At 41.0% G+C, this 19,705-nt stretch overlaps 1 protein-coding gene across 2 annotated transcripts; it reads left to right on the plus strand.

Moving 5' to 3' along the window:
- The first annotated feature begins 1,420 nt into the window (after positions 1-1,420).
- TTC5 (tetratricopeptide repeat domain 5) lies at positions 1,421-19,144 on the plus strand. Of its 2 annotated transcripts, XM_079915103.1 has the most exons (10): positions 1,421-1,500; positions 4,926-5,058; positions 5,985-6,196; positions 6,557-6,707; positions 7,871-7,962; positions 11,063-11,119; positions 11,713-11,859; positions 12,196-12,410; positions 15,505-15,649; positions 18,535-19,144. In XM_079915103.1, exons 1-10 carry the CDS (start codon positions 1,450-1,452, stop codon positions 18,652-18,654), a joined length of 1,323 nt encoding a protein of 440 aa, XP_079771229.1. In that variant the 5' UTR covers positions 1,421-1,449; the 3' UTR covers positions 18,655-19,144. The 2 variants fall into 2 exon arrangements, with proteins under 2 accessions (XP_079771229.1, XP_079771230.1); XM_079915104.1 differs by lacking the exons at positions 1,421-1,500; positions 4,926-5,058; positions 7,871-7,962 and having other exon boundaries at positions 6,015-6,196.
- Positions 19,145-19,705: the final 561 nt, after the last annotated feature.

Genomic DNA, 19,705 nt, shown 5'->3' on the forward strand with positions numbered 1-19,705 from the left:
TCAAAAGGTACAAAAAAAATTCACAGAGTGAAAATTCTACCTTTCACCCCTATTCCCCAACCACTCACTTCCCCTTTCTGGAAGCAATTACTGTTCCCAGTGTCTTGTGTCTCTTTCAGAGATAGTCTATGTGGAAGCAAATACTTTTTTATGTAAAAATTATGTTTGGGAACTTCCCTGGTAGCACAGAGGTTAAGAATCCACCTGTGTCCACCTGGGGACACAGGTTCGAGCCCTGGTCCGAGAAGATCCTATGTGCTGCGTAGCAACTAAGCCCCTGTGCCACAGCTACCGAGGCTGCGCTCTAGATCCCGTGAGCCACAACTACTGAGCCCATGTGTCTAGAGCCCATGCTCCACAACAAGAGAAGCCACCGCAATGAGAAGCCCGCACACCGCAACGAAGAGCAGCCCCCACTCACAGCAGCTAGAGAAACCCACGTGCAGCAATGAAGACCCAACGCAGCCAAAAATAAATAAATATATTTTTAAAAAATTTTTAATAAAAATTATGTTTGTTTTTGAATAGGTAATACATGTACATGATAAAACATTCAAAAGTGTACCCAGTGAAAAGAATGTTCTTTGCCTAGACAACCCTCAGTCCCCCTATTTCCCTCTCCAGAGACATTGTTTTTTTAAATACCCTTGGGGATAAAGCCTATCAATATATAAGCATTATTAGTGTACTGATACATATACTATTAGTGTATTAGTGATGGCTTTCTTTTTTTTTTTGCGGTACGCGGCCTCTCACTGTTGTGGCCTCTCCCGCTGCGGATCACAGGCTCTGGACGCGCAGGCTCAGCGGCCATGGCTCACGGGACCAGCCGCTCCGTGGACCGGGGCACGAGCCCGTGTCTCCTGCATCGGCAGGTGGACCCTCAACCACTGCGCCACCAGGGAAGCCCGTGATGGCTTTCTTAATACCATCCCAAGTGCAGTAGATTTATTAGGATAGTGTGTTCAAAATAATAAAATTCCTCATGTATAGAAAATCACTGTAAGGCCTGGAAAACATTCAGACAAGTTACCTTACCATTGTACTACATTTCCTGTAAAATTTTAAACTTAACAACACAGGCATCCACTGTCTTAGCTTGTTTTCTTTTTTGGGGTATTATAATCTTGGTATAAATAAATAGGAAGATACGAAACAATAATATGTATACACTCAATCTGAGAATATTTTGTTTACAGGATTTGGAAAAGAAACAAGTTTATGAATTCGAAAGTGATTGCAGACCATTTCCTTTGAGCTATAGGCATTGGGTTAATTAGGTTTGGAGCGACGCCCTTCTTTGAAAACCAGCTCAAAACCAGCTTCTTTGAAAACTCAGGCGCGGTAAGCCTCCAGAGCTCTAGATGTCGCTGTGGCTCCATGGTGGGGACGGGTATGCGTCTCTGTGGTTATAAAGTTGGGGGCGGAGAAGCTAAGGGTGTCTGGGAAATGATGGCTGAGGAAGAGGAAGAAGTCAAGGAGATTTTGCCGAAATTGCAGGTGAAGCCATAGATTAAACTCTGTCTTACTCGGGAGGAAGTAGAGAGCCCAGTTTATGCAGTGCCTTCGAATTTCTTGACATATACCCGCCGCTGGTGTCTGTGTGGTTACTATAACAACTCCCGAAGGTGCAGCCGCAGCTGGCTAGGGGAGGTCCCGGGCAGGGGACGGGCGCAGCCAGTTTGTTGGGACCGCCTGCTGCTGACCTGACTGCACTCAATTTCAGACCTGTTGGGAAGAGGATTTATTGCTAACTTTATTCCTGTACATTCTTGGGAATTTTTTTTCCCCTCAATTCACTCACAACAAATAGCATACACTTGTGTTTGGCAGATCTGCAGGAGCTGTTACCTATCGCATGTTGTTTTGATCCCCACAAAGACCAGTACTTTTATGCTTTCAAATTGGCAGCGATCACAGTAGTGGCTTGCACCGCGTGTATTCTGGTTACTCCCCTTAGAACTTCACAGTTTTGATTTTTTGCACACTGTGCAATTCCAGTTTGGGGCCTGGGGCAGAAGTCTCCAGACTTCACCCAGTCCACAGTTGACTGTGGTGAGTGGGACAGTCTTTTGTATTTGGTAGGTAGGAGCTAACTAATTGCTTGGTTCTTTACCTTTCTTTTGATGACCGAAGATTTTTCTTAAACCTCAGAAACTGAGTTTTTTGTGTTCTAAGACAGCCTGAAATTTAAACATTAGGCTTATGACAGGCTTGTAACTTTCTTAAAGGCTTCTACTGCAAAAGTTTAAACATTGGTGAGATTTCTTTGTTTCCTGAGCAGATTAAAATAATAACGCTTTTTAGAGTGTGAGCTTTATTTCACATCCAGTTGACTTTGATTACTTTAATTTTTTTTTTTTTTTTTTTTTTTTCCGGTACGCGGGCCTCTCACTGCTGTGGCCTCTCCCACTGCGGAGCACAGGCTCCGGACGCGCAGGCCCAGTGGCCATGGCTCACGGGCCCAGCCGCCCCGCGGCACGTGGGATCTTCCCGGTCCGGGCCACGAACCCGTGTCCCCGGCATCGGCAGGCGGACTCTCAACCACTGCGCCACCAGGGAAGCCCTAATTAATTTAATTTTATTCACTAGTGTGACTGACTGAAATCAGAGATTCTCAATCCTGGCTCCATATTACAAACATTGTTTGTGTATGTATGTTTGTATATATGTAGAGAAAAACCTGAAAAGGTTAACTAAGCAGTGGTTATCTCTGAGGTTATTGGGATAATTATGAGGAATTTTTAACCTTTTCTATTTTACATGTACCTATTTGAATTTTAACAACTAATATATATTGATTTTTGCCATGAGAGAAAAGTTATTAAAAACGTTCACTCTAGGAAAACAAACCAACAACAAAATCAAACAATTTCTTACATGTTTGCTATAACAACTAAAAACAAACAATAAGACCTTTTCTATAATTCTTAATGTGTAGCTGTGCTGATTGCAGGATAAAAGGAAATGGGTTGTAGTATTTGCTGAGAGCTGTCTTTTCCTGCTTTGATTTGTGGTAGATGCCCTAAGCAGCTAGGTAGAGGATACCTGGCGTATCTTGGGGGTGAGTGGGGAAGGTGCAGGGATGGAATAGGAGAATGCAGTAGAGAGAGGAAAAGGATGGTGATGTTGCTATTCATAGGAATGGTGGTAAACTTTATTTCATTGTTACAGACATTTTAAGTTAGAAGGAATATATAAAACGATTTTTCTCAAAGTGTGTTTTACAGATCATTTTTATTAAAGTCATGCAGGGTGCTTGTTAAAATGCAGCATTTTGGGTTCTGCTAAAACCACTAACATCAGAATGTCTGTAGCCTGGGTCCTGGAAATAATACACGCAACACAACTTGAAAAGCACTGCTGCAGAAAGTGATAGTCTAACTTCTCCATTCTGGGTAGGATTTTAAATTAAGTAGAGTACATAAGTATTTGTTAGAGAAAGGGAGATTCATTGATTTATTTAATGAGAGCCTATCATGTCCCACACCCTCTGGTAGTGCTCAGGTATAGCTCTAAACAAAACCGATTAAGATACTTCCATCATGGAGCTTACATTCCAGTGGTGGAGATAGACAGTGGATGATTAATGAATAGGCCACGTAATTTCAAATAAGTACCATGAAGGAAGGTAAGAGTGTGATTTAACAGTGGGGCGGAGGAGGAAAGGGTTACTTTAGTTTGGGTAGTCAGGGAGAGCCTCTCTGAAAAATTGATATTTGAACTGAGATCTAAATAATGATGAGAAATGAGCCATGCAAAGGTCAGGAGAAAGAATGTCCAGGCAGAGGGAAAAGCTAAGGATTAGGCTTAGTGGATTTGAGGAACTAGATGAAAGCCAGTGTGGCTTGAGAATTGTAGGGGAGTGATAAGAAGTCTGTGTCAGGATGAATGGTGGGAGGTCAGATCTTACAGTCTTCTAGGCCGTAATAAGGAGTTGGATTTTATTCTGTCTGCAGTGGGAAACTATCTGAGTGTTGTGACATGAGGTACAATTCTGTAAGGCCACTCCAGCTATAGTGAGGAGAATGGGAAAGAGTAGAAGCAGGATGACCAGTTAAGAAGCTATTGAAATGGTCCAGGCAAGTAATGAGGATAGTCATAGAGAGATGGAGACAGGTGGATGCATTTGGGATGTGATGTGGAGGTGGTTGATAAGACTTGGTAGGATTAGATTATACCTTTCTGCTGCTGTTTTGTTTTAGGAAAAGACTAGATAATGGAAAAGCTTTGACTGGTGTCCCAGGAAGACTCAGAGATAGAGATATTTAAAAGAGGAAACAGAACATTTACTTGGAAAGAATGCAAGAGAGCCAGAAGGTGACTTGACAAAAATAAAACAAACAAAAGCACAAGTGTTTAAAGAATCAAAACTCTGTAAAAAAAATACCAAGGTTATCAAGCTTAAATTGGTCTGTTTGTTGTGGAAAACGACTCTTACTTGTTTGTCATGTTCACAGTGGTTATGTATTTTCAGACACCGACATAGGAATAATCAGGGGTAAGGTATTGTTTTTGTTAGGAAGTCCAGTTTTAAAAAGGTAAATTTCGAAGTTTTACACTTTGGGGACCAGTACCAGATAGGATGATCTTATTAACTTTGTTTTATCTCAAGTTGCAAAGCGTTTCCTCCCTCCTGACTATGGTATGTGAAGTGCTTAGTCATTTTGGAAGCTCTGCTGGATCTTGGAGGAGAGAAGTATCATGACGGTGCAGACTGGCTTGGGACAGTGTGAGAGTGGGCTGGGCTACTTTCCTTCACGATCTGTGGTATTTTGATAGACCTGTCCACCTGCCTCTTGTGTCATTCCTAGGTAAGGTAGAGAATCAGCATTTCCAGGCCAAAAGCTGGTATGGCTCGCCAATCTCAAGTTTACTTGTCTGGTATTCTCTGCACTTAATGCTACCATTCTTATACTTCCTAGGAACTGGTGGATCGGCTCTATTCATTTCGAGAGTGCTATTTCGAGACACACAGTGTTGAGGATGCTGGGAGGAAGCAACAGGATGTGCGGGAGGAGATGGAGAAGACCCTGCAGCACATGGAGGAAGTAATGGGTATGAGTCCCGAAAGAACACGCCAACCCCTGGTCCCTCACTGAAATGTGATGGAGTTTTGCTCTCTCTGTAGATTCTTTGGTATCCTATTTGTGGCTGCCACAAGATGGTACAACAATATTTCTTCTAAAGGTGCCTGTGCAAGGATGGCAGCCTTTCAGCTCTCTAAACTCCATTTCCCAGTGCCATGAAATAAAAAAGAGCATGCTTGTTGCTTGATTACTATTGCAGTAATCTTCTTAACTGACCTTTCTGCCTCTAATTTCTTTTACTTCCAAATCAACTTAAATAATGACCATGGCCATTATGTTTCTAAATCCTTACTTCATGCATTTACCCTCATTCCTTGTCTGCCTCTCTGCTCAAGTATCTTCAAAGATTCCTACTTTTGACGGATTGAAGTCCAGACCTCTTCACTTGGTATTCAAGTCTCCATTGTCTGACTTTTTTTTTTCCTACCCTTATCTCTGACTACCTACTTACAAAGGAACTTTTTGTTTCATTCAGGTTGAACCATCCATTCTCCCACGAACATGCCACATGTATTTCTGCCTCTTCGTTTACATCATTTTTCTCCCTGGAGTGTCTTGTCTTTTCTCCTTTTCACTTTGTAAAGTCCATTCATTGGGTGTATGCCATCTGCTCCTTGTCATTGTTTTTTTGATTTTCCATGGATATGCATTGTCCTCTCCACTAGATTGTAAGCCCCTCAAAGGTAGGGATAATGCTTTCTTTGGTACCCTGTTTTCTAACAGTACACTGCATGTGGTAGGTTTTCAATAAATGATTTGTTCATGAAGGTTTTCTCAATTATTTCATTCCTAGAACTGGCATGGGGTTATTCCTTGAGAGAGTACTCTAGTCTTACCTGTAAGACTGCCTGGGTTTCCACTTTCCTTTCCACTTTTCTTTTCCCTTCCTCCTAGGTTCTGTCCAGGGCAAGGCACAGGTTCTGATGCTAACTGGGAAGGCACTGAATGTGACTCCTAACTATAGCCCTAAGGCTGAGGAGCTTCTGTCAAAGGCTGTGAAGCTGGAGCCCAAGCTGGTGGAAGCCTGGAACCAGCTGGGTGAGGTGTACTGGAAAAAAGGGGATGTTGCAGCTGCCCACACCTGCTTCTCAGGAGCTCTCACCCATGTGAGCCACCCACTATGCCCTTGGAAAACACAGATGGGAAGGATGGGATTTCTTTGGTTCTGTGAGTTTCCCTAGATCATGAATACCAGAGTAGAATTGTACTGGAACTAGGAGAACAGAATCAGAAGTGGGGGAAACAGGGACAGGGGACTGAGAAAGGAAGAAGATGATCGGATCAGGTTCAGGGGTAGATGAGAAGTGAAGAAAAGTTAGTAACCAAGTTGGTCCTGTAAATGGGGGTCTAAGACACAGATGGCAGTAAGAATTAAGATGAAAAATTAAAATAAGATTGAGATAGAGTAGATCTGGAAAGGGGAACTAGAATCACAAAGGTTGAATATACGCCTTCTGCATTTGCAGTGCAAGAACAAAGTCTCCCTTCAAAACCTGTCAATGGTGCTTCGCCAACTGCGGACTGACTCTGGAGATGAACATTCTCGCCATGTCATGGACAGTGTCCGACAGGCTAAGTTGGCTGTGCAGATGGACATCCTTGATGGCCGCTCTTGGTGTGAGTGCTCTCAAAAGATCTCCGGCAAGTTTCTAGAGCAGTGGTTCTCAACTGTGGCTGCACACCAGAATCATCTGGAGCCCATCTATTGAGTCTGACTCCAATAAGTGTGAAGCCAGGGCATCTTTGCTTTGAAGAAACCCAAAAGATATTTTGATGAACCACTATTCTAGGAACTCTTGGACCTTTTCATCCAAGAGAGGAGGCTTATGTTTCCATATAAGCAAGGCAGGGCTTTTGTGCAGTCTGTTGTAGTTTCTCCTTTGTGTCCATGTTTGCCTCTTTATCCCAGTGGAATTTTGGGTATACTTGTAAGTTTAGTGTCATCAATGGTTTGTTTCAGACGTGGGGCCTTTCATATAGACTTTTGAGGGTAACCAAAATATTTATACTTTGAACTTGAGCTCTGAGATGATCCATCATTGAGTTTCTTAGTTTTTTTCTCTTCCCCCGCAACCCCCTTAGGTGGGACAGGATGGCTAGAGTGGGTTGGAGTTGGGTATTTCTCTTCCTTAGGTCAGTTACCCTCTGATAACTGATAGCAGGTTAGACTCTGGTTAATTAGTTTCTCCTGAGGGCAGGCCTTGTTAAGAATGGAGTGCTTGGGAGTTCCCTGGTAGGCTAGTGGTTAAGATCACAGGCTTTCATTGCCATGGCCTGGGTTCAACCCCTGGTCGGGGAACTGAGATCCCATAAGCCATGTGATGTGGCCAAAAAACCCCACAAAAACAAGAAGAAGAAGAAGAGAGTGTTCTGGCATATTTCAAAAAAGCTCCTTTGCCCCCTCCCTCTGCTGGAAATATGAGGGTGTTCTTCTCCGATATTTGCTGTGGGAATCTGGTTGAGTTCCTGGAGGACTCCCTTGTGACTGGGACCCCTGGGCTTGTCCACACTGAGCCTCCAGAATTCGTCAATTTCAGTTCAGGTTTTCCTACCCCAGCAGTGTTCCTGTGGTAGCTCATAAGTTTCTGCTCTGCTAAGCCATAACTCCCTGTATTCACCTGTCTCTCCAATTCTGGGGGCAGCAGTTTGCCCTGTGTTATCCCCTTTCTTATGCATCCAAGAAGAGTTGTGGATTTTTTAGTCTGTTCGGCCTTTTCCTTGTTAGGATTGAGTGGCGACTTCAAGCTCCTTACATGCGGAACCCTGTGTTTCTCTTTCAGATATTCTGGGGAATGCGTACCTTTCTCTTTACTTTAATACTGGCCAGAACCCTAAGATCTCCCAGCAAGCCCTCAGTGCCTATGCCCAAGCAGTAAGTATTTATGGTCACCCAGGCAAGATATATAGAGGCAGCAGCAGAAACAAGAGTGTTGTTCAGTCTTCCTCGTGGCTTTTTAGCAAGACGCACGGGCGGTGTTCGCTGGCGTCCAGTGTGCGTAGTTTCGCAGACCTGGTTGTGCAAAGGTGATGTATCTCTTCCTATAACTTGAGTATTAGCAGCCACTTGCAGTGTGTGCCTCAGTGCTAGGTAGCTCCTTGAGCTGTTTGGATTTCGTACAGGCGTGCATAACCAAACCACAGAGCCCATGCCAACATGTTCATCTCTTTAATATGTTCTGTGTGAAAATAATGCTTGTTAATATTCGTGTACATTTTTAAAGAAAAATAAAAACTCTGATACTTAAGTATAAATTAAGCAGTATCCCCAGGTTCACCATTAGATAGTATGGCTCTGGACTTCCCACAAACTAAAATGGAAAACAGCATGTAGCCCATTCCATGTTGTAGCCTAGGGATTAATTCGCTGGAGCTCATGCTTTGCCTTAGCTTTCAGGCTATGTTTATATCTATCGATAGCCACTTGCAGGGGGATTTCCTTCAGGCCTTGAGTGCCTGACTGCTCGCTGTTACAAGGTTTACATTGACCTTTTGAGCACTTTTTATATAGGCTTCATATTCACTTTCTTTTGTTTTCTCTTGACTTGGAGACTTGCTTTTTAACTTACCATTATTTATTTTGCTCTGACTGGCAGAATAAGGAATATAGCTACCTTATATTCATGTTTGCAGTTTAGGAACTGTTCTTTTTTCACCATCCCACAGGAACTTTATTTTTCACAGAGCTGAAGTGCAAAACATAGATAACCATTTTTAATAAGCACAGTCAAATTTTTAACCACAAGACGTCTACAAGAATTATAGCTTTAAAAAATACAACCAATTTTTATATTTCAAAAATAGCTCAACTCAGATTAATTTCTTAAAAAGTACACTTCTCATACTATTTGTTTGGCATTACCCCAGTTGAACTCTGATGCAGCCATAATCGGGAGCTGTGGGCACACAATCGTGCTCTTGCCCTCACTGCTGTGCCGATGAGTGCAGCTCAACTGGTGGGACTCACACTCATGACAGAGAAGTGTGCAGTAATAAAATGGCATTTTAAGAAATGACAGATATGACTTGCTCACACACTATGCTTCTCACTGTAGTCTTAATGGTGGCATTTAACTCAACCTGTATAGCCAGTGGGGTTGTTCTTTTTTTCAATCAGGGAAATTTTCAGGCTGAGGAATTATATTTTACTCTAATTTCTTAATCTGGTAAACGTTTACATTTTAAAGCATGATGTACTACCTTAAAATTTTATGTTTGGCTTCTGCTAAACAGTTGCTTTGAATTCTTAATTTCTTCATCAGTCCTGCATTTTTAAACATAGTTGAACCAACCATTTAAACAATTTAATTCATGTTGTTTGTGCTTTTGCAGTGTGCCAGGCAATGAATAGAATTAAAAAAATAAAGTGATCATAGTCATGAACATCACCAGCAGTTTCTTCATAACATATTTGTCTGCACTGTCATGTGGTTTCTGGCCCTGTATTGAAATTGGAGAATCAGAATTTGGCTTTCACTGTGTGTTTTAAGGGAGCTTGGATGTAGATGTTTGTATCTGGAGCCAGGCTCATGGGCAGAGGAAATGCATTAAATTGACATCATTTCTTTCCTAGGCTTTCCTCATTTATACCAGCATCTTATTGATTAAAATAAATTTTTTATCAGTTTTTTTTTTGTTTGTTTGTTTTTAGTATTGTAGTTTTTACTGGAAAAAATTCACATGTAAGTGGATCTATGCAGTTCAAACCTGTATTGGTCAAGGGTTTTTTTTCTTTCATCTTTATTGGAATATATCTGCTTTACAATGTTGTATTAGTTTCTGCTATACAACAGAATGAATCAGCTATATGTATACATATATCCCCATGTCCCCTCCCTCTTGAGCCTCCCTCCCACCCTCCCTATCCCACCCCTCAAGGTGGTCACAAAGCACTGAGCTGATCTCTCTGTGCTCTGCAGCAGCTTCCCACTAGCCATCCATTTTACGTTTGGTAGTGTATATATGTCAATGCTACTCTCTCATTTCATCCCAGCTTCCCTTCCCCGCCCCGTGTCCTCAAGTCCATTCTCTACGTCTCCATCTTTATTCCTGCCCTGCCACTAGGTTCATACCAGTTTTTTAGATCCCACATATATGCATTAGCGTAGGGTATTTGTTTTTCTCTTTCTGACTTACTTCACTCTGTATGACAGACTTATTTATTTATTTATTTGGTTGCGCCAGGTCCTAACTGCAGCTCGTGGGCTCCTTAGTTGCAGCATGTGAACTCTTAGTTGCAGCATGCATGTGGATTTAGTTCCCTGACCAGGGATTGAACCTGGGCCCCCTGCATTGGGAGCACAGAGTCTTAACCACTGAGCCACCGGGGAAGTCCCTTTATCAGATGTTAATCACATATTTCTTCTATTTTTATACTATTGCATGGATAAATTATAATCATATTTTAAAGTTTCATGCAAATACGAAACCCTTTCATCCTTGAGGTTTCAGGGATTGAGTAGTATGTGCCACACAAGCAGTTACTGTATAACAGTGTGGGTATAGGAAACTTTTTTTTTTTAATTTATTTTATTTTTGGGTCTTTGTTGCCACGTGTGGGTTTTTCTCTAGTTATAGCAAGCGGGGGCTACTCTTCGTTGTGGTGCGCAGGCTTCTCATTGCGGTGCCTTCTCTTGTTGCGGAGCACGGGCTCTCGGTGCACGGGCTCCAGTAGTTGTGGCACGTGGGCTCAATAGTTGTGGCTCGCGGGCTCTAGAGTGCAGGCTCAGTAGTTGTGGTGCATGGGTTTAGTTGCTCCGTGGCATGTGGTATCTTCCCGGACCAGGGATCGAAGGCATGTTCCCTGCATTGGCAGGCGGATTCTTAACCACTGCGCCACCAGGGAAGCCCTGGGAAACATTTTGACAAGCAAGAAACTTAAATTTTTCCAGGGTAAGGAGGTTTAAGACATGCTGTGCATGGCCATCCTTAAGACTGCGACAAGAGCCACTGATGATCTTTTTATCCCACTATAGGAGAAGGTTGACAGGACAGCTTCCAGCAATCCTGATCTTCATTTGAACAGGGCAACGGTAAAAAAAAAAAAAAAAAAAAAACCATTTGTGTGGGGAAGTGGTCATCTGAAGGTAAAATACATAAGATATCTAGGTCTTAGCCTGTGAGAATGACTGAGTATTCACAGGGACAAGGTTGGGTACAAACTGTGAGAGGAAAGCCAAATTATTTCTGGGAAAAGCTATCTTAGTTTGACTAAAGTATCTGGAGGGAAAGGAAAAGGGGCTGAGTTGGTGGGAGGGTAAATAGAGGATGGGGGACACAGTTCAGAAGACTTTCCTGAAGTGTTCATTGTAAACTGTTAAAAATAAAAATAGAATCACCCAATATATACAACTTAACTGTTGTAGAGTTTGGAAGTTAGCTTCTTTGAAATGATTCCATCTTTGGGGTTGTGATCACCTTGGCCAGGATGTAAGGTGTTTACTGGCTCTTCAGGCTGTTCATCTGTAGAAGAGGAAGACAGCTGGGAAGGAAAACAGTTTATTTCTCTAGATTCCTAGCCCACTGTGCTATTACTAATCTCTCCCCAGCCCCTCCCCCCACCCCACGGATAGTTTGTGTTGAACACACTTATAATTGGGAGGTTTTTTGGTTACTTCTTGTGCAGTTACATAAATATGAAGAGAATTATGGGGAGGCCCTGGAAGGCTTTTCTCGGGCTGCAGCACTGGACCCTGCCTGGCCAGAGCCCCAGCAGCGAGAGCAGCAACTCCTGGATTTCCTGAATAGATTAACCAGCCTCCTTGAGAGCAAGGTAGAGATGTCTAAATGCTGAATTCTGCTTTTTTATTCTGCTGTAGGCCAATAAAATAAGAATAAAGTAGGCCTCGGTAGTAGTGACCCTATAGAAGTGGGTAGGTGGGAGGGGAGGACTAGACTCTCAAGGAGAGTGACTAGTTCCCAGCTTCTTTTTTTAACGTCCTTATTGGAGTACAATTGTTTTACAATAGTGTGTTAGTTTCTGCTTTATAACAAAGTGAATCAGCTATACATACACATATATGCCCATATCTCTTCCCTCTTGCGTCTCCCTCCCTCCCACCCTCCCCATCAGTTCCCAGCTTCTTACCTATTTCCTTTTCCTTTGCAGGGGAAGGTGAAGACCAGAAAGTTACAGAGCATGCTGGGAAGCTTGCGCCCAGCCCATCTAGGCCCTTGTGGAGATGGGCACTATCAGTCAGCCTCTGGGCAGAAGGTGACCCTGGAGCGCAAGCCCCTGAGTGCTCTGCAGCCTGGTGTAAATAGTGGAGCTGTGGTCCTGGGAAAGGTGGTGTTCAGCCTTACTACGGAGGAGAAAGTCCCCTTGTGAGTTTCTGTTGCCTTTTCTCTTTCATCCTTTTAAACTAGTTGCTCTTATTTCCTGGCCTTTCTCTAAAAGTTGAGGACATTGTTAGTGGTCAGAGATTAGTGAGTTCTGCTTCCCTTCTGTGACTGTCTTCCCTTCTGTGAGCAAGTATTGTTTAGGTGATATCTAACAATCTCTATAGATTCTGTCACCGTCCATTTTTTCCCTGAGCTTGGTGTTCTGTGGACTCCTATATTCGAAGCTGAAATTTGACAGCTACTTTTTTTTTATGAGACAGATGGAAACCTTAAAATTCTCCTACCTCTTTGTGTTTTCATGATCATAGAGGCACAAAGAGGAAGAATTCTAAGCCCCGTTTGGACTTAGGTATGCCTAAGCAGTTCTGGAAGGTGAGCTTTGAGTTTGAATTTATGGCCTGATGGAGAGATTCTCTCAGATGTTATTCAACAAATATTCATTGAGCATCTGCTATGTGTGTTGTAGGGAGTTAAAAAAAAAAATGTATCACACGCAAATGAAGGGTGCTTATAGTCCAGCAGAGGAAATGAGTTAAAAATATTCATTTAGAAAATTTTTAACTCTTGAAAAATGAGGGTTTGATCAGTATCATCATTCCTTGGTCCTTCATTCACTTCCCAATCCCTGGTTGACTAGTTTCCTTTTCCTGTTTTCTACTGAATTTTTTTTGTTTCTGGGATCACCAGTGTTTGATCCAGTAGCTTCTACTGGAAGCATTCTGATTTCTCTGTCACTGTTCCATTTCATATCCCTTCTGCTCCATTCAAACTAAAATATAACTCCCATTGTATGCCTGATATTCCTCCATGGCATTTTCATGGTATATGAATTTGAACAATTGAAGAGCAAGAAGATAGTTGAGAAAAGTTTAGTTACTAGAGCAGACCCTAGAGTTAAGAGGAATGAGAAAGAAATATAGACAAAGGTAGGGTTTTAGGGGCCCTTGAGAACAAATATTTTGCCACTCCTCTTTTTATGTGCAGTTTCTAAATGTTAAGGTCTAGGAGGACTCTGTTTTTGTTCCTCTCCTCTTTTCTCTCTATATCAGGATGGCAAATAGATGCCAACTTTGATCACTTGGCAGTGGCTGCATGATTTACTGTAAAGAAGGATTCTGAGGCTTTGACTGGTTTCACCAGGAGAATGCTGTGCTTGATTTGCAGTGTTTGCTGTGAATTTGGGCGTGCCAAGTGATGGCATGAGCATCGATTCTTCACCATCTCACTTATAGGTCATCTCATTTGGTGACGTCATACAAACCCAAGTCTTTGGCTGCCTCTTCTATGCTCACAGGTCTAGCTCCAGCCCAGGGCTCATTTCCAACTTTTGGATTCCTATATCTAGCTGCCTCTGGGCTATAATAAGAAACCTCTAACTCAGTATGTTCAGAATTACTCACCTCATCTTTCTCTGGCAACCTGTTTGTCCTCCCTGAATTCCTTTTCAATCAATGGTACCACCTCTACTCAGTCACTTAATTAAGACTTTTGGAAGTTGTTCTAGACTTCTCCATTCTCTTGCTTTGAGGCAATCACCAAGTCCAATAGATATACCTTTTAGTCCCTACTTTCCTGTCTTTACTAATTTAATAAAGCCTCTTAACACATCAACAGACAAGTCTCCCTGTTCCCTGTTTTTCCTCCAGTGTTCCACAGTACAGAGAAATATTTCCCAGATGCAGATCTGACCCTTGCTATTTCTTGTTTAAAATCTCTTACTGGTACTGTGTAGCTTTTAGGATGAAGTTTTAACTCTTTAGCTTAACACCCAAAACGCTTTATGATTTTCTCCCTGCCTCCCCGTGTCCATTATCTTCGTCACTTTAACGCTTGTACCTTTTGTCCCAACCTTGGGATTATTTTGTAGGTTTCAGAACAGCTATTTTCATGCCTCTGTGTTTTTACACACAGTTACTATGCCTGGATAATCTTTTTGCTGCTTCTTGATATAGATTACATTTTCCCTCCAACATTTTATTATAAAAATTCTCAAACATACAGCGAAATTGAAAGAATTTTACAGTGAACATTTGTGTACCTATAGTCTACTATTAATATTTTATTATACTTAGTTTATCACAGATCTATTTATTCCCCTATTCATCTGTTGGTCTCTCTTATTCTTGGTCCATTTCAAAGTAAATTGCAGACATTAGTATACTTTCCTCTAAATACTTCAGCATGCAGTCATTAAGTAGAGTTCAATATTTGTTCATAATTTTATTCTTTTTATGTAAAATTTACATACAATGAAATGTACAGATCTTAGTGCATATTTCCTAAGTTTTGACAAATGCATACACCCATATAACCTAAACACCTATAGAGAACATTACCACCACCTCAGAAGTTCTCTTATGTTCCTTCCCAGTCAAGCCATATCCCCTTCCCTTAGAGATTTTTTATTTCCACTGAGGATTAGTTCTCCTGTTTTAACCCAGATAGTTTTTCATTCTTTAAGATTCAGTTTGAGGGTCTCCTCTTCACAGAAACCTTCCTGGCTTTCCATTGATTTAGACATTTCTCCTCTGGGCTCCCACAGCCCAACCTTTGGCTTCACTGAATTCATCACAAGCAAAAAGCTATTCTGGCACCTATTGCAGTTGTACTGTCAGTGATGGTCTAATTTTCTGGCACCCACTAGACTAATAAGCTCGCTCACAGTGCCTGACACATGATAGGTATTCAGTGAAAGTTTGTGGAATTAAATTAAATTGACAGTAATGGTTAGCGAGTTTGATGAAGGTTGTGATAGTTAAATTGATAGAGCAGGAATACTGTTCCGCTGCAACATTTCGAACTAGTTCATTTTTTTTTTTAACATCTTTATTGGGGTACAATTGCTTTCGAACTAGTTCATTATTAATATTTGTTGAATGTGTCCCAAGTTCTTAGAAAAGTGACGGATTGATGAGTCTTGTGCATGTTCTCTAAAGATACATATCTAAGACAAATGAGCCCTCAGATGTACATAGTGAATGATAGTACCTGTCATAGGAGTTCTAAATAAGTAACTAAGAAAGCTTTTTTTTTTTTTTTTCTCTCTTCTCTCTCTTAACCCATCTTAACCTGGCAGTACATTTGGCCTGGTAGATTCAGATGGACCTTGCTGTGCAGTGATGGTATATAATATGGTGCAGAGCTGGGGAGTGCTCATTGGGGACTCTGTAGCCATCCCTGAGCCTAACCTTCGGCTTCACCGAATTCAGCACAAGGGAAAGGTGAGTGATGGCTAGGATTCTTTCTCACCTCATAGGCTCTCAGAGTGGGGCACGTTTACCTCTTCTAAAAAATATACATAAAATAATGCATATATATGTGTGTGTGTGTTGTATGATATCCTATATTTACACACGTATATGTAATTTATTTTTTACTAATAGTTTTACTAAAAAGTAATTTTTTTTGTTTTTTGTTTTGTTTTTCTTTACTAAAAAACTACTAGTAAACAAAAAGAATTTAAAAAATGGACTGAACAGAGAAAGACAAATACATATGATATCACTTACATGTGAAATCTTAAAAAGCCGAACTGTGAAAACAGAGAGTAGAATGGTGATTATCCTGGGATGGTGGAATTGGGGAGATGTTGTTTAAAGGTATAAACTTGCAACCAGTAGGTAAATAAGTCCTGGAGATCTAATGCACAGCATAGTGATTATAGACAACAATATGGTATTATAAACTTCAGAGTTGCCAAGAGACTAGATCTTAATTGTTCCCACCATAAAAATGAAATGATAATTATGTGATGTGATAGAGATGTTAGCTAATGTAATGGTGGTAATCATATTGCAATATATAAATATATCAAATTAACATGTTGATTAATACCTTAAACTTACATAATGTTATATGCCAATTATTTCAATAAAAATAAATTGTAAAAAATGGACTAAAATATTGTCAGTCAGATGTTATTACTGTTAACAGTTTGGTATGTAAACCTCCAGTCTTTTCATAAATTTATGTACACATTTGTATGTATATTTTTAATTATGAGTGGAGTATTATATGCAAATGTTTGTGAACATTTCCTGTGGTTTTCCATATTCTGCAACATTGTTTTGAATTAACACATAGAGGTGGTGATGAAGATGATGATGATAGTTAAAATTTACTGACTGCTAGACACTGTGCAAAGAGTTTTATGGCCTGCATTGGATCATTTAATCCTTACAAAACTCTACAAGAGCAGATATTTAACCGCTTTTTCCCCATTTAGATTAAGGGTCAGTCAGCAAACTCTGGCTGGTTGACCAATTCTGGCTCACTGCCTGTTTTTGTATGGCTTGTGAGCCAAGAATGGTTTTTATATTTTTTAATGAAAACAATTGAAAGAATAATAATAATTTGTGATACATGAAAATTACAGGAAATTAAAATTTCAGTGTTTGTAATTAAATTTTTTTGAAACAAAGTATACCCATTTGTTTACTGTTGTCTGTGGCTGCTTTTCTGCTAGTGTCAGAGATGAATAGTTCTGTGACAGAGACTATATGACCCACAAAGCCTGAAATATTTATTATTTGACTCTTTACAGAAAAAATTTGCTAACCCCAGATCTAGATTATTAATAATTGTTCCTTACTATAAAAGTACCTTAGTAAATATTTTAATATCTGTGCATATCCATGATTATTAAATAAATTTAATTAATTCATTAAAGAAATTAAGTGAATTTCTAAGGTAGAATCCTGGCTCCAAAGGGTATGCAGAATTCTAAGACTGTGGTTTTTTTTTTTTTGGCTGCGTTGGGTCTCTGTTGCTGCGCGCAGGCTTTCTCTAGTTGTGGCAAGCGGGGGCTGCTCGTCGTTGCGGTGCACGGGCTTCTCATTGCTGTGGCTTCTCGTTGCAGAGCACTGGCTCTAGGCACGCGGGCTTCAGTAGTTGCGGTGTGTGGACTCAGTAGTTGCAGTGCGCAGGGCTAGGCCTGCAGGCTTCAGTAGTAGTTGTGGTGCGTGGGCTCAGTAGTTGCAGTGCGTGGGCTCTAGGGCTCACGGGCTTCAGTAGTTGTGGCACATGGGCTTAGTTGCTCCGCGGCATGTGGGATCTTCCCAGACCAGGGATCGAACCCTTGTCCCCTGCATTGGCAGGTGGATTCTTAACCACTGCGCCACCAGGGAAGTCCCTCTAAGACTTTTGATACATATTGCCAAACTATTTTTTGGAAGGTTGTACCAGTTAATATCAACCGTGGATGTCAGTAATTGTTTTTCTATGGTTTTCTTTGCAACTCTGTATAGAAACCTTTGAAAAATTATTTGCTGATTTTACATGAAAAGTATAGCATCAATATTGTTTGGCTTTGGTTTCTTGATTATTGGTGAGGTTGAAAATTTTATCATATGTTTATTGACTATAATTCTTTTATACATTGCTTTTTTTTGGTCACTTGCCCATGTTCCTGTTAGGATGTTTTAAAAATTGATTTACGAAAACTGTTTAATTCACTTCTTTATTTTGACTCAAAAGAACCTCCTTTATACTCCAAGTGGAACAGTATTTTTTGGATAAAGATCTTTTAACAACACATTTTGCAACTTAATGTACATTTGAACTGATAAATTGAGCTGATGTTTTCCATTATTAGGAGAATGTTTAAACCTACATTTTGTTAATTCCTCCTGATATTAAAGGAGAAGTAAGTCTAATTTATATTAGGCAGATTAATTTATAACTTTACAAACACTTGATCTAAGAGTTTCTCAGACTTTCTATTGGCTCTGGCTTGGCTGCTGTGTGTATTTAGTTATAATTTATGATAAACACTGTGGGAAGGGAAGATTCTGTAGAGCTGGTGGGACCCTTTTGTTGGGCAGTGCCAGGATCCTGTTCTTTTTGAATCAGAATTGTCCCATTCTTGTAATGACAGTTACTGGCACTCTACCTGTCCCAGATTTTCCTTCTGAAGATTGAAAACTTTGGGAAAATTACATCCCCTATGTTAGTTCAGCTTTGTTTAATGTGAGATGGAGGTAAGGGGTATATCTGCTGCAGGAGGTAGAAAGGAGGGGGTGAGAAAGCCACAGGTGGTGTATCCCTGTGCTGGAGTTTCTTCCATCTTAGGATCTGTAATGAGCCTCTGTATATTTGTCTTTTCCAGGACTATTCCTTTTCCAGTGTTCGTGTGGAGACGCCCCTCCTGCTGGTGGTGAATGGGAAGCCTCAGGGCTCCAGCAGCCAGGCCGCTGCCACAGTGGCATCGAGGCCACAGTGTGAATGACCTTCCTTGGATGGCATGCTAAAGAGGGAGTAGAGGCGAGGAGAAAAGCTCAAGGGCACTTGGCAACTGTACCAGCCAGATCCAGTGACGCAACTGGAATTGGGGGGACGTTTTAGATGACAACTTTCCTTTCCTCTGCCCTGTAAGACACTTTGTGTCTTCTTTCTTTCCTGTTGTGTTCCAGCTCTCTCTGGGGCCACACATGTCCCTGGTATATCTCCTGCCTCTTCCATTGCTCTTCTATGTTTTAGGCAAAGAGCATGGAGTTGGTAGAAGTGTTGGGACCTTGTCATGGGACAGAATTCCCAAGGTTCCTGTTCTTGCCTCCTTCCTAAGCCTCATGTGTATATATCATTTCAGTATTTATTGCTAAGGGAGGGGGTTTAATTTTTTTAGTGACTTAGTTTTTGAGCAGTTTTTATTTTTAAAATTTAGGTGCTTCCCCTTCTTTGGGGCTGGAACAGAATTAAATTTGTTTGGAAAAAAAATACTGTGCAGTTTGGCCTGCTTCATTCTCTCTAGGCTTGAATTCTTGGTTTTAGGATCACTTCAATCCATTAGAGTAATACCCCCTTCCCCGCTTTTTTCTTTAAGCAAAATAGTTTACTTCTCTCTCAGTTAAAAGAAATCGGGCAATAGGCAGCCCGGGGCAGGAATGGCAGTTCCACAAAGTTGTTGGGAACCAGCTTCCTTCCACTTCCCCATTCTGTCATCCTTAGGAGTGGCCCTTATCATAGTCCAACATGACAGCAGTACTATTCTAATAGTGTTACTAGGGTGAAAGACCAGAGAGAGCTAGATATTCAGTTCCTTTAGGTTCTAGTGATACATTTTATAACAGTTTCTTTTAATATCCTTGTGGAAAAATAGGGAAATATGAGGGAGGATTATTAACCAACTGAATGGTTATAACCAGAGAGTGCACTAATGGATACAGATTAATTTGGAAGACTTCTAGTGATGTTTGTGTTTTAAGAAGTCCTTCCCTATCCTGAAGTCATCAAGACATATCCCCTCTGTTGATTTATGAATTTTTATCATTTTGTCCTTT

This window comes from Stenella coeruleoalba, assembly GCF_951394435.1.
Source record: "Stenella coeruleoalba genome assembly, chromosome: 2".
Taxonomy (NCBI): domain Eukaryota; kingdom Metazoa; phylum Chordata; class Mammalia; order Artiodactyla; family Delphinidae; genus Stenella; species Stenella coeruleoalba.

Excerpts from the sequence above, each read along its gene's own strand:
- TTC5 (XM_079915103.1), top strand. The coding sequence starts at position 1,450 with ATGATGGCTGAGGAAGAGGAAGAAGTCAAGGAGATTTTGCCGAAATTG. Across the intron at positions 1,501-4,925 it reads AGATTTTGCCGAAATTGCAG|GAACTGGTGGATCGGCTCTA; the intron begins GTGAAGCCATAG and ends TATACTTCCTAG. Across the intron at positions 7,963-11,062 it reads TCAGTGCCTATGCCCAAGCA|GAGAAGGTTGACAGGACAGC; the intron begins GTAAGTATTTAT and ends ATCCCACTATAG.